At 35.8% G+C, this 15,072-nt stretch overlaps 1 protein-coding gene across 1 annotated transcript; it reads left to right on the top strand.

Moving 5' to 3' along the window:
- The first annotated feature begins 4,819 nt into the window (after nt 1-4,819).
- On the top strand, nt 4,820-5,800 carry LOC101894096 (uncharacterized). The gene is made up of 3 exons (XM_011293479.3): nt 4,820-5,089; nt 5,191-5,514; nt 5,579-5,800. Exons 1-3 carry the CDS (start codon nt 5,006-5,008, stop codon nt 5,732-5,734), a joined length of 564 nt encoding a protein of 187 aa, XP_011291781.1. The 5' UTR covers nt 4,820-5,005; the 3' UTR covers nt 5,735-5,800.
- Nucleotides 5,801-15,072: the final 9,272 nt, after the last annotated feature.

Genomic DNA, 15,072 nt, shown 5'->3' with positions numbered 1-15,072 from the left:
CGATAGGAAGGTGGTGGGGAAAACAAAAAGGAACTGCAGGCTGAAAATGTTACTTCATTTGCTACTCATTTTGTCAAAGACTTAATGGCACACACACAAATCGATGCAGGTATTAAAAATTTCCTAATGGGAACACGTTCCACATGGTTAACACACAACCGTGTTCTGCGGTGACAAAACAATCGGAGTTTTATACATTGGGGTGGAACCCATATTATAATACATTTAGTCACAATACATTTGAATATATATTTTTCTATAATTATTTTATTATTTATTTCTTTGTAAAGTAAAAAATAATAATTTTATTTTCCGTTCCACCCCAATATTCTCTCTGTCATTTTACACAAATTGTTTGCAAATTGTGTGTGCATGAGTGTGTGCGTATGCACATGTGTATTTATTTGCAAGTGTACATTACTCTTAATGCTCTTGGGGTTGTGACTTGTGGTTATGTTGTAGGTGTTACAACAACCACAACAACAAATGTACTTATGTTCCAAATATCCGAACGAAATAAAGTTACCAACATTAGAAAGAAATTTGCAAACAATTTTTATACCCTACAACACTATGTGTTGAGGGTATTATAAGTTTGATTGGGCCAAAAATTATGTAACACCACGAAATATTGGTTTCCCACATAGGAAAGTATATATGGATCATCCTAGCTCGCCGAGCTGAGTCGATCTAGCTATGTATGTCCGTCCGTCCGTCTGTCCGTCTGTCCGTCTGTCCGTCTGTCCATGTTAATTTGTAATCACTCTACAGGTCGCAATTATGGCCCGATCTTCACGAAATTTGGAATGGAGGTCGGGGTTGGGCCAGAATAGAACCCTATTTCTTTTTGAGATGATCGCCAAATGTTTAGGGGTTGAAATGGACCAAATACTGGAAAAATGTCGGATTTTGCAGTAGCTATACAGGTCGCAATTATAGACCAATCGACGCGGAATTTCGCATGTAGCTAGAGTTTAGGACGGGGAAGAAGCCTACCAATTTGGGTGGGCATCGGATAATATTTAGCGGCTAAAATAGACCATATATTTTGTGTTGATAAAATTCAAAATTTTTCATTAAATCGCGAATATTTTAAATCCCGGCGAAATCACAAAGTCATGACAAGGTTACTTCTGACCTTTACATTGATGTTAACATCCAACAAATCGGATATATAGCAAAATATGTGCGATATATATGTTTATCAAAGAAGATATGCTTGAAAGATCTCTTAAAAGTCGAGAATGGCTGAACTGATTTCGACAGTTGTGTTTAATTCGGAATGGCCTCTTGGCGGGAAAGAAAACACGTCTAAAAAAATCGCATAAAAATATCTCTCTAAAGATGAAAATATTGATTTTGTAAATTTTCTCATATTTTTTCAATTTTGTCATATTTTTGGCATATTTTCATTTTGAATTAAACATTTGGTAATATTTCTACAGCTAACAAAACTAAGTAGTTAGGATATCAGGATATCATATACAGATCGCATTTATGGCCCGATCCTTACGAAATTTTGCATGGGGATAAGATGAGGGTCAGAATAGAAGCCTACTCTTTTTGGAGATGATCGCCATATATTTAGGGGTTGAAATGGACCAAAAAAAAAACTGCAAAATTGTCGGCAGGTCGTAATTATCGCCCGATCCTCACGCACATTTGAAAGGGGGTTACCGGACATTGCAAAAGCCAAGCAGTTTTGGATGGCCATCCAAAAATATTCAATGTGTGAAATAGTTTGCCAACTTTTGTAGACAAAATACGAAAATGTCCATTCCAGAGACTTTTTCGAGAATTCACAAATACAGGAAAGACGCACTTCTGACTATTTCGTTAACGAATATAGTCAAATATCTGTATCTCATATAGATGCGTTTCAGTCAAAAACCAATAATAAATGTTAATCTTTTGCCACTTCTAAGAAATTATAGGTCTTTGGGAAATATTGGTTCCAGATCTAGGAAGACCATTTACGTGCAACATCTACAAATAAATTGGAAATGAGCAAATTAGTTTAAGTTGCTATTATTCGAAAATTAGAGAACGAAACCTGATGGTTTTCTTTTATAATTTGTCAGAATATCTTGTGGAATTCTTTCGAGTATCTCGCCTATATAAACTGTATCGTTTATTATAGTGTTGTAGGGTATTCAACGGTCGGCCCCGCTCGACTGTAGCCTTTGCTTACTTGTTCTATTTACCAAAGTTTCCGTAGCTCGTTTAGTGCATCGTTTTAGAAAATTTATTGGAAGAAAAGAAATATCGAACAAATTGATAGTAGAAGGTTGCCAACAAAAAAAAAAAAAAAATTGACATATTCATTGGCAGTACATGAATGCTTGCTTGCAGGATGGTATAAATGTTTATTGGAATTCCATACTGAATTCCAAAAGTATTGATGTGTATTAGGAACTTTGTATGTCTTGTTTATGGGGTACCATACATGCACTTATATCGTTGAACAATTTAGCATAAAATCTCGAAACATGTTTTAAACTTTTTTGCATGTTAAGAGTAATAAAGTATTGTGTTTATTCGGAACTCAAAACATTGAAACGTGGACAGTAAGCCTTTCTTAGGAGACAAATAATTTAATATGTTTTGAGATCCTATGCGAAAATATTAGGATAACTTTAGAAAATAAAATAAAAACTATTACCGTAAGTTCGAGAGAGTTCAAATTTCGAAAATTCCTAAAATTTGGAAAAAATTCTAGACTTGAAATTTACGACCTAATGGGTGTTTACATTTTTCGGGAGAAACTCATAGAACTCAGGAATACCTCTGTAAAATTTTATCGAAATCGGAGATCCCATATATGTATATGTAATTTGGTGTAATATGCACTCTTCAACAATGATATTTGATACCGGGCATCAGACACTGCTCGAAAATACCTCTGCCAAATATTGTCGAGATCGGTTCAGATTTTTATCCGATATCATCCGATTTTACGGTTATTGTTCACCATATGTGTAATATCAGCTCGAATTGGATAGATTTTTTCATATTTAACCGAATTCGGACCGGCGGAACTTGGCTGTTTTTATACCCTACACCACAAAGTGGCCAGGGTATTATAACGTATTAAAAATTCGGACCGGCGGAACTTGGCTGTTTTTATACCCTACACCACAAGGTGGTCAGGGTATTATGTCTTTGTGCATTTGTTTGTAACTGGCAAAAGGAAACGAGATAGACCCATAGTTCCTATTGATGATCTGCATAGAATCACATTCTGAGTCTATTTATGCATATACGTCCGTCCGTCTGTCCATGTATTTTTGTAAACAAAACACAGTTTGCATTTATTGCCTATCCAGATGAAATTTTGCACAAATCATTTGTTTGGCCCAAGGACGGAGGTAATCGGTCAAAAGGAAATTGGAGGTAATCGGTCAAAATTTAGATATAGCTCCCATATATTTCTTCGTCCGATTTGCCTTTTATTGTGCACCAAACGTGTAATGTCAGTTCGAATAGTATGGAATTTTGCACATGCAACCAAATTAGGCCTGCAAATAAGTATGCCAAATTTGATCGAACTCGGTTCAGAAATATCTATAGCTCCTATATATATTGTTCATCCGATTTGTTATTTTTGTCCTCCACAACCGTAATATGCACTCTGTAACAACAATATTTGGGGAAATATATCAAATACAGCTCAGAAATACCTTTGCTAAATTTTTATCGAGATCGCTTAAGATTTAGATATAGCTCCCATATATAACTTCGTCCGATTTACCTTGTATTGTGCACCAAACGTCTAATGTTTGTCCAAATGGGATGGAATTTGGCACTTATAACCGAAATGAGTCTAGAAGCTAGTATGTCAAATTTGGTGAAGATCGGTTTAGATATAGCTATAGCTCCCATATATATTGTTCATCCGATTTGTTATATTTGTTACCCACAGTCGTAATATGCACTCCGTAACAACGATATTCAGGGAAATATATGAAATACAGCTCAGAAATATCTTTTCCAAATTTTATCGAGATCGGTTCAGAATTGGATATAGCTCCTATATATATCTTTATCTGATTTCAAATTAATTTTGCACCAAATGAGCAATACAAGTCCGAATTTGAAAGGCACAAATGCTTCGGCATATTTAGTTCTTTCAACTTTAAAATATAATAAAAAACATAGCGTGTATGAATGAATTTTCCCATAAAGACTTTTAATTGTTATGTGGAGATCTACTAAATTAGTGAAGTGGTGTAGGGTATCATAAAGTCGGCCCCGCCAAAAAAAAACTTATTGTTTAGGTTCGAGTGTCTATCTTTTAATAACATTTTTCGAACGATTTTCGAAAATTCACACTATTACTACTATTCCATAGAAATTCGTCTCGCCGTCGAGACATATTCCCCCAGAGCATTGGCCAAATTTTCGCATCCAAAAATCCCATTGGTAAACTTGGCGATGATCTCCCGATATTCGGTATTTTGATGATATTAGCGACATTATTCACCGGAATTGTTTCAAATTTAGTATTTGAAGTTCGTAATGGATGCTACAACCTATGACAGAAAATTGTCTGTGCAGGTTCACGTCTTCGTATAGCCCCCATATAACGGTACCTACCGATATTTGGTATTTTAATGACATCTTTTTGCGACATCTATATGGTGAGGTATAAAATTGTTATTCAAACGTTTGGAATGTTTTTTACCTCTTCAATTGTAAACAAACATGTTTTGATTTCAAAAATTTCGAAAAATCTTGACACATGATACGTTGATTAATACATACATACATTATATTAAAAAATACATTTATCAAAATTAATAGCTTTATTAATAATGTCATTGAACTAAAATACAGATTTTAATTATTTGAATTATATTTAATTGGTGTTTAAAGTAATGAAAATATTGAATGGAAATTTTTATTGAAACAGGCAATTATTAGAAAACAAAATATCCAATGGAACTAAACATATTAAAATTGTCACGGCAGAAAATCAATTTTTTGTTTCCGGAAAATTTTTAGAATGTCATCGAATAACACATCGATCTATCTTGCATATGTTTTTATAGCAGTAATTTGTCTCTCGATCGCATCTTTAAGTGCACAGGTGGGTAGACAGAGAGTAAGATATGTTATTGTATCATATGGATCTACTTCCTTATATACTTAGAGAAAGAAAGACAAATAAAGGTTTCCCTATATTTTCAGGAGCGTAACTACATCATAGAATTAACCAAAGTGAGATGCTATCAAAACTCCACACATTTCAAGGCTTTGCAATGTTCGCTTCGAAATGAAAGCAATATACGTGTTTTGGATATACGCATGGAATTGACCACGACAATAAGGGATTTTCAAATTCACTCCGTAATGAAGGGCTATCGTCCCAAGATGCCGACCTTAACAATATATGATGTGAATTTGAGTGCCTGTGATTTTTTGGCCAACTTGAATAGGTTGCGACTCTTTATAACATTGCTGAAGTCATTTAAACGATACTACAATGCCGATGCCAAGTGTCCTTTTCGAAAGGTAAGAGGGAGGAAATTTAATTTTTTTGAAGGATTTTAAATTAAATTTTATTTCATTTTTTTAGAATTTCAATTACACCCTAATCGGATTTAAATTCGACACAAGCCTCTATCCATCGTATCTGCCTGAAGGTGTGTTCACAGCAGTCAACTCTGTAAAATATGAAAATAAATCCATAGCGAAAACCATGTTTTGGGGTCGGGTGGCATATATAAAGTAAAAGTCCGATAGTTCGATGTACATCAAAAATAAAATAACAAATGTCTTTTCTTGGTAAATACCGCAATTTGTACTTAGTTTCATATTCGACTCCTCCTCCCACCATGTTCTTTTTATACCCTCCACCATAGTATGTAGGGTATATTAAGTTTGTCATTCCGTTTGCAACACCTCGAAATATTCGTTTTAGACCCCACAAAGTATATATATTCTTGATCAGCAAAAAATTCTATTCCGTCCGTCTATCCGTCTGGCATCTTGGGATAACCCCACATATAACAGTACCTCCCGATATTCGGTATTTTGATGATTTTAGCGAAATTATTCACCGGAATAGTTTCATATTTCATATTTGATGTTCGTAATAGCTACTACAGCCTATGACAGAAAATTGTCTGTGCAGGTCCACGTCTTCGTATAGCCCCCATATATCGGAACCTCCCGATATTCGGTATTTTGATGATTATTGCGACATTTTTCACCGGAATCGTTTCAAATTTAGTATTTGAAGTTCGCAATGGATACTATGACAGAAAATTGTCTGTGCAGGTCCAAGTCTTCGTATAGCTCCCATATAACGGTACCTCCCTATATTCGATATTTTAATGATTTTAGCGACGTTAATCACCGGAATTGTTTGAAATTTGGTATTTGAAGTTCGTAATGGATACTACAACCTATGACAGAAAATTGTCTGTGCAGGTCCACGTCTTCGTATAACCCCCATATAACGGTACCTCCCGATATTCGGTATTTTGATGATTTTAGCGACATTATTCACCGGAATTGTTTCAAATTTGGTATTTGAAGTTCGTAATGGATACTACAGCTTATGACAGAAAATTGTCTGTGCAGGTCCACGTATTCGTATAGCCACCTTATAACGATACCTCCCGATATTCGGTATTTTGATGATTTTAGCGCATTTCTTCACCGGAATTATTTCAAATTTGGTATTTGAAGTTCATAATGGATACTACAGCCTAAGACAGAAAATTGTCTGTGCAGATCCACGTCTTCGTATAGCACCCATATAACGGTACCTACCGATATTCGGTATTTTGATGATTTTAGTGACATTATTCACCGGAATTGTTTCAAATTTGGTATTTGAAGTTTATGACAGAAAATTGTCTGTGCCGGTCCACGTCTTCGTACAGCCCCCATATAACGTTACCTCCCGATATTCGGTATTTTGATGATTTTAGCGTCATTATTCATTGGAATTGTTTCAAATTCCGTATTTAGAGTTCGTAATGGATACTACAGCCTATGACATAAAATTCTCAATGCAGCTCCAGGTCTTCGTATAAGCCCCATATATCAGTACCTCCCTTTTGACGAGTTTAGGTACAATACCCACCGAAATTGTTTGAGATGTCGTATTTGAAGTTCGTAATGGATGCTACAGCCTATGATAGAAAATTGTCTATGCTGGTCCAGGTCTTCGCACAGCTCCGATATAACGGTACCTCCTTATATACGATATTTTGATGATTTTAGCGACATTATTCACCGTTTTTTTTTTAAGTTTCACATTTGAATATTGCAATGGCTTATGACAAAAGTTACCTATGCAGGTCCATGTCGTCGTATAGACCTTAATATAACAGCTGCATTCGGTATTTTCAGATTTTATCAGAATTTTTAACGGATTTTATTATTTTTTTTTTGAAAATTGGCAAATTCGTCCCAAATGGTGGAGGGTATTAAAAGTGCGACTCGGCCGAACTTACTGATTTTTAAATTGTTCTTTTTTGTAATTAACTCTTGCAATTATGAACGAAATGAAGCAATTTACAACCAGATATGTGTGTGTACCTGTGTAGCTCCAGTGTGATTAATGTATGTAGTTAACTCACACTTCCATGAAATCCATTGAAGTCATTCCGCCACAAGCAATCACCTGCTCTGCTAACTAATCATTCACCCGTAACAATAAAACACATTTGGAATAGTTGCAAAAAAAAAAGAAGAAAGAAAGAAACATGATTCTGCAAGAAAGCTGAACATAAAAACAAAAGTCATTTTAGGTTTATTTGAGAACAAATCCGGATAGTGGTAACTACATATGTAATATATATCGTGTACACTGGTTAAATATTTGTATAACCACAGCTTTATGGCTTCAGAGGGTAGATACCGTTTTGTATGTGACTCAACAAAATATCGTAAGGAATCAGGTGTGAATAAAGAAAATATAGACCTACTCTCCCACAAGGTGTCAAAATTTTCAATATTGGCAACTCTTATAATATTAGACCTCCACTTCCTATGGAGCATTTAAATAGTTGAAATTGTCATAAAATATGTGGTAAAATATGTATATTTTCTGTGCAAACATTACAAAAATGTCAGAATAGTAAGCATTTTGGGGTGGCGGCCTCCCTTATTATTGATTGAAAGCAAAAAATGTCGGAAATAGCATCAAATTTTAGAATAAGTTTAGATTTGTTCGAATAGGTCACTTTGGCACGAATTATGGCCTTAAAACGGCCAATGAAACCGTCAAACGCTGGCCGAATGTTGCTCTGTGGTTTTTTTGGTATTTCGCATTCCCGGCGAAACGCTTGCTTGAGACGCTTGTCACGATCGATTAATACGAGCGGAGAGCGACCGCAGGCTTTTATGGCCGTCCACACCACGCCACACCATCACCATGGCCGGCACTTGAGTTCTGGTGGCCAACCGATGGAGCACATTTTCAGCTTCCCCCTTTGCAAGTAAACACGATCATTTTGTTTTCCTTTCTTTACCAACTGCTGAACAACGAATATTTTCTCATCGGAGTAAACCAAATTCGACAGTTCACCACTTTCGGCCAAGCGAAGCAACTTTTTAGCTTTTTTGAGTCTATTATCTTTCTGTTGCGGTGTATGTTTTTCCCTTTTTTTGGAATGCCAATGGCATCACCCCGAGCTAATTTTTCAATATTTATAGAATGGAATATTACGGCATGTTCAGCTCACGAACCATTTTTCGGCTACTGCGACGCGCGTTTCGATTAAGTCGCTTCTTTACTTTTCGAACCATTTCTGCTGATGTTGCTGTTTTCTTCCGTCCACTTCCTTGACGTCGGGCTACGCTTCCAGTATCACGGTAACGAGCGATGGTTAAATGCTAGAGAGCTCTAACGATAGACGCTTGTGGTTTTCAAGCCAAATATAAAGAAATCTCACTACCTCGCTTGAGTTCCATCACGAATAAATTTTTTTCTGGAAAATTCTCACCAAAATTCTTTTGTACGGTTGTAAGAAATATAATGAGCTGTCACTGGAATAATTTTAACATCTGTCTGGCGAGTGGCTTAGAAATGACAGCAATCTGAAGTTGGTGGTACTTTTTTCATCTCACCCTATATATATAACTCTTTCTCTTTTTATACCCTCCACCATGGGTAGGAGGGTATATTAACTTTGTCATTCCGTTTGTAACACCTCTAAATATTCGTCGTAGACCCCATAAAGTATATATATTCATAATCAGCATAAAATTCTAAGACGATTTAGCGATGTCCGTCTGTCTGTCCGTCTGTCTGTCTGTCTGTCTGTCCGTCTGTCTGTCTGTTGAAATCACGATAGAGCCCACATTATTTGACGTAGACCTTTGAAATTTGGCACAAGTGTGTGTATTGTCCCTAGGATGGTTGATATTGGAAATGGGATATATCGGTCCACGTTTTGGTATAACCCCCATATAACGGTACCTCCCGATATTCGGTATTTTGATTATTTTTGCCACATTTTTCCACGGATTTGTCTAAAAATTGACCTCTGTAAGTCGTAATGGATTCAAGCTCCAGTGGGGTAACATTATATGTATAGGTCCACGTTTTCATGTAGCCCCCATATAACGGTACCTCCCGTTATTCGGTATTTTGATGATTTTAGCGACAGTATTTAAAGGAATCGTTCCAAATTTGGTGTTTGAAGTTCGTAATACATACTGCAGCATAAAAAAGAAAATGGGCCATGTAGGTTCACGTCTTCGTATAGCCCCCATATAACGGTACCCCCCGATATTCGGTATTTCATGATTTTAGCGACATTACTTAAAGGAATCGTTCCAAATTTGGTGTTTGAAGTTCGTAATACGTACTGCAGCATAAGAAAGAAAATGGGCCATGTAGGTCCCCGCCTTCGTATAGCCACCATATACCGTACCCCCCGATATTCGGTATTTTGATGATTTTAGGGGCATTATTTACCGGGATTGTTTTAAATTTCGCATGTGAAGTTCGTAATGGATACTTCAGCCCATCCCAGAAAATTGTCTGTGCAGGTCCACGTCATCGTATATATAACGGTACCCCCTATATTCAGTATTTTGATGATTTTAGCTATATTTTAAACAGATTTTTCTTCAAGTTTCGCATTTAAATATTGTAATAACTTATGACAAAATTTGACTATGCAGGTCCACGTCGTCGTATAGCCATTCGGCATTTTTAAGATTTTAACAGATTTTTTTTTTTGAAAATTGCCAAATTTGTACCAAATGGTGGAGGGTATTAAAAGTTCGGCCCGGCCGAACTTACAGTTTTTTTACTTGTTATAAGGTAAATATTTTCTTTGAATAATTTGTGGGGGAGGTACCAGAAGAAGTGGACCTATGTTGCCCCTCTCCGAACTGAATCTAAATTTGAGAATAATATTACGATGAACCAAGCCTCGAGAGTTATCGTAACAGATACACGGACGTACGGACACTCGTAAATCGACTCCAAATATCCTGAAACGGATTTGGTTGAAAGAGACCTAGGATCTAAAGCCGTTATTTCTGTGAGGCACGTTTTGGCCATATCAAGTGATATATAACCTCTGTATCCATATGGCTGAGGGTATAATGACATGCAACAAGTTTTCTCATCAAATAAGTATTTCTTCATTTTCAAAATTAAATAAAAATCGCATATATGATTTGAATAGATTTGGGCACGTATGACAAAGTTCAGTCTGCTTACAAGTATGTCGATTTTGATAAAATTCGGTTTAGCTTCAGCTCCGATATATATGTTTTACCCGTTTTCTAGTAAAGTTTTTTAATAGTCATAACCTGCTCTCTAGAAATGGTATTTGCTACTAGAGATCCCATTGGAAGCACATAAGTAAAAACATTAAGATATAGCTTGGTTTCATCCGGTTTTAAATTTATATCCTTATATCCGTCGTGGTTTAGTTTGTATTTCACGGAAACTTCCAATATAAATGTTCAATTGATACCGGTAGTTCTATTAGAAATGCATAGTTTCAAATATTGTTGAAAATTCTACAGAAACTTTATCAGAAGTTGTATTGGTGTGGGGTATCTCTTGGTCGACCGCTCCCAACTATAGCCTATTTTCATCTGTTTTATTTCGAAATAAATTTTATTAATTTCCTTGAAAAACACTGTAATTTCCCACTTAATACCATCCCATCAAAGTACCTTCTTCATTGGTCGTCTGCAAAAAATACGACAATTACTCGAGTAAATGGCCTCCAAACGAAAAGAGAAAATCGAAATGAAAACAAAATACCCAACACCTACTAAAATTTATTTGTTTCGATAAAAATCGGCATTTATTACAATTACGTGGAAATAAATTTCACTAAACCAAATAATAAATAAGCAGCGACGATGACAGTTGGTTGGAAATGGGGGAACGGTTGTGATTTAAGGGGTGGCGAAAAAAAGACATACCTCCACACACAAATAGCAAAAGTGAAAAAGAATAATACAAAATAACAAAAATTAATATTAATCTCGGTTTTTATTAAAGTTGCCATTATTTTTTTGTTTGTTTTTGCCATTCACAACTCAACCACAACAATTTATTATTTTCTCAATTGTTGCGTAGCATTTTTTTGTTGTTCTCCGGTTTGCTTTTGTGGTTTACCTATAAGCGATTACTTTTCTTTCGTTATTACAATTGGTATTGTCGTTGTTGTTGTTTCTGTTGTTGTTGTCAGTTTCTGAAAGCCATATTCATTGCATTGATAGTTTGTTTGTTGTGTTTCCTGAAAGTATTTTGTGGTTTATCCACAAAAATGTCCTTAGCAGCCACAATTTTAATAGAATTTTTGATAGGCTTTGATTATTTAAATAATGGCATGCATATGTGTGTGTGTGTATAAAATGGGATTTGGGGTATTAATTTGTAAGTATAGGTTTGTAGGTAAATAGTTTTATTTATTTAAATATATAAAGTGTGGGCGCCGACTGAAAAAGGTGTGGAGACATACAAACACCATATCACAGAAAGAGCAAAAGTTGAACAAAAAATTTTTATGGAGAATTAATTAAAACAAGTAAGCAAAGGCTACAGTCGGGCGGGGCCGACCGTTGAATACCCTACAACACTATAATAAACGATACAGTTTATATAGGAGAGATACTCGAAAGAATTCCACAAGATATTGTGACAAATAATAAAAGAAAACCATCAGGTTTCGTTCTCTAATTTTCGAATAATAGCAACTTAAACTAATTTGCTCATTTCCAATTTATTGGTAGATGTTGCACGTAAATGGTCTTCCTAGATCTGGAACCAATATTTCCCAAAGACCTATAATCTCTCAGAAGTGGCAAAAGATTAACATTTATTATTGGTTTTTGACTAAAACGCATCTATATGAGACACAGACATTTGACTATATTCTTCAACGAAATCAGCGTTAACGAAATAGTCAGAAGTGCGTCTTCCCTGTATTTGTGAATTCTCCAAGAAGTCACTGTAATGGACATTTTCGTATTTTGTCTACAAAAGTTGGCAAACTATTTCACACATTGAATATTTTTGGATGGCCATCCAAATCTGCTTAGCTTTTGCAATGTCCGGTAACCCCCATTCAAATGTGTCTGAGGATCGGGCAATAATTACGACCTGCTGACAATTTTGCAGTTTTTTTGGTCCATTTCAACCCCTAAATATATGGCGATCATCTCCAAAAAGAGTAGGCTTCTATTCTGACCCTCATCTTATCCCCATGCAAAATTTCGTAAGGATCGGGCCATAAATGCGATCTGCATATGATACCCTGATATCCTAACTACTTAGTTTTGTTAGCTGTAGAAATATTACCAAATGTTTAATTCAAAATGAAAATATGTCAAAACAAGTAAGCAAAGGCTATAGTCGTGCGGGGCCGACTATGTTACACCCTACAACACTACAATATGTTAGAAGCCCCCTTATGTCCAAATCCATATTGGAAGATTTCGCTTTTGAAATTTGGATTTTGACTAGGGGCATTTGCCCAACATTTATGCACTCTGTCGGGCTGTTAGTTGTTGTAGTCCATTTTACAGCTAATTATAATCCAATGGTTATCCAAAATGCTAGAATTCTTCCCTGTCCTTAACTCTCTTCACAGGCGTGTCGATTGGCTTCAATTGTATGATCGGAAAAAACATTTACGTTTTTGGTTAATTTGAACCCCTAAATATTTTGTAATCATCTCCAAAAGCAAGAAGCCCCTACATACCTCCAAATTTAGGCTCATCTATATGATTTGCTTGTCTACGATATTTGGCTATATTCGTCAACGAAATCAGCATAAAAAGCCAGAAGTTCGCCTTTTGTGTATTTCGGATTACGCCTGTAAGTAAAGCTGGTATTTTTTTCACACAAAATTGGTGGTCCATTGTACCTGCTGTCCTCTGGTTTCAATTTGTGACCTTTATAACGGCTGCAAAATCAGGAAAATTTTTAGTTGTTGGTCCATTTCAACCACTAATATATTGCGGACATCTTTGAAAACAATAGGCCTAGCCCTTCTCAGCCCAACCCTACCCATGTGAAAATTTTCGTGAGGATCGGACGATATTTGCAATACTTATATAATATCCCCAACCTGTGTTGTAAGGTGAAAGAATATTACAAAATTGAAAAAATCGCACGCGATAAAAAATATGAAAAAATTAAAAAATGTCACAAAATAAAACAAAATCTTTATTAACTTCATTATTGGCATATATTTCTGCGATTTTTTTAAGATTTTATACTTTTATGCCAAGAGGGCATTCTGAATTGTCAAAATCGGTCCAGCCATTCTTGAGATATAAGCATTCCAACTAACGTCCCCTTCCTTTGTACATACACATTGTGTACATTTCGCTATATATAACCGATATATTTACCATCGGCATCTACGTAACGGTCAGAATTGACCTGTTCGTCTATTTGTGATTTCGCCGGGATTAAAAATATTCTCGGTTTAATAGTAAGTTTGTCTTTTATTTAACACAAATGCTGTGACCTATTTCACCCACTAAATATTACCCGGTGACCATGAAAATTGGAAGGCTTCTGACCAGCTATAATCTCTAGCCCCATGCTAACTTCCGCTTTGATTGGTCTATAATTGCCTGTAGAGCAACTGCAAAATCATTAATTTTTTCAGTTTTTGGTCCATTTTAACCCCTAAATATTATGCGATCATCTCTAAAAGAAAAAAGGGTTCTATTCTGACCCTATCCCCACCTCCATTCTAAATTTCGTGAAGATCGGGCCATAATTGCGACCTGTAGAGTGATTACAAATTAACATGGACAGACAGACGGACGGACATACATAGCTAGATCGACTCAGCTCGGCGAGATAGGAAGATCCATATATACTTTCCTATGTGGAAACCAATATTTCTTCGTGTTACATAACACATAGTGTTGTAGGGAATAAATATAATTATTAAACAAGTAGAAAAGCAGTAAGTTCGTTCGGGCCGATCTTTGAATACCCTGCAGCATTTGGAACGTTAAAAATTCTGTTAAAACCTGCCGAATTCCGAATGTAGCCGTTATATTAAGGTCTATACGGCGACGTAGACATGCATAGGCAACTTTTGTCGTAAGCAATTACAATATTCAAATGTGAAATGTTGATCAAATCATCAAAATACCGAATTTCGGGAGGTACCGTTATATGGGGGGATATACGAAGACGTGGACCTGCACAGACAATTTTCTGACTTAGGCTGTAGTACCCATTACGAACTTCAAATACCAAATTTGAAACCGCCCGGTGAATAATGTCGCTAAAATTATCAAAATACCGGATATCGGGAGGTACCGTTATATGGGGGCTATACGAAAGAAAGAATATGAAACATACAATTATTCAACATTTTGTCCCGTTATGGGGGAGGTGCCGGGAGGAGTGGATGGACATATTCCATATTCACACCAGATATTTTGTTAATAAAAATATTGGGATGTGCGAAATTTGAAGAGAATCGGGTGCTTATTTCGCATTTTCTAAGAGGTATAATTATACAAAATTTTGAACCGTTGTGGGACAGGTACTAGAAAGAGTGGTCCGATGTATTTCATTTTCGTACCATTATTATTGTATCACAT

Source organism: Musca domestica, unplaced genomic scaffold, assembly GCF_030504385.1.
Source record: "Musca domestica strain aabys unplaced genomic scaffold, Musca_domestica.polishedcontigs.V.1.1 19, whole genome shotgun sequence".
Lineage (NCBI taxonomy): Eukaryota > Metazoa > Arthropoda > Insecta > Diptera > Muscidae > Musca > Musca domestica.
The sequence above is the reverse complement of the archived record's forward strand: the minus strand, read 5'-3'. Positions and strand labels throughout refer to the sequence as shown.

What these genes read in the sequence shown, in the direction of transcription:
- LOC101894096 (XM_011293479.3), top strand. Translation starts at nt 5,006, where the DNA reads ATGTCATCGAATAACACATCGATCTATCTTGCATATGTTTTTATAGCA. An exon ending in TCGCATCTTTAAGTGCACAG is followed by an intron (nt 5,090 to 5,190) that starts GTGGGTAGACAG and finishes CTATATTTTCAG; the next exon opens with GAGCGTAACTACATCATAGA. An exon ending in CCAAGTGTCCTTTTCGAAAG is followed by an intron (nt 5,515 to 5,578) that starts GTAAGAGGGAGG and finishes TCATTTTTTTAG; the next exon opens with AATTTCAATTACACCCTAAT.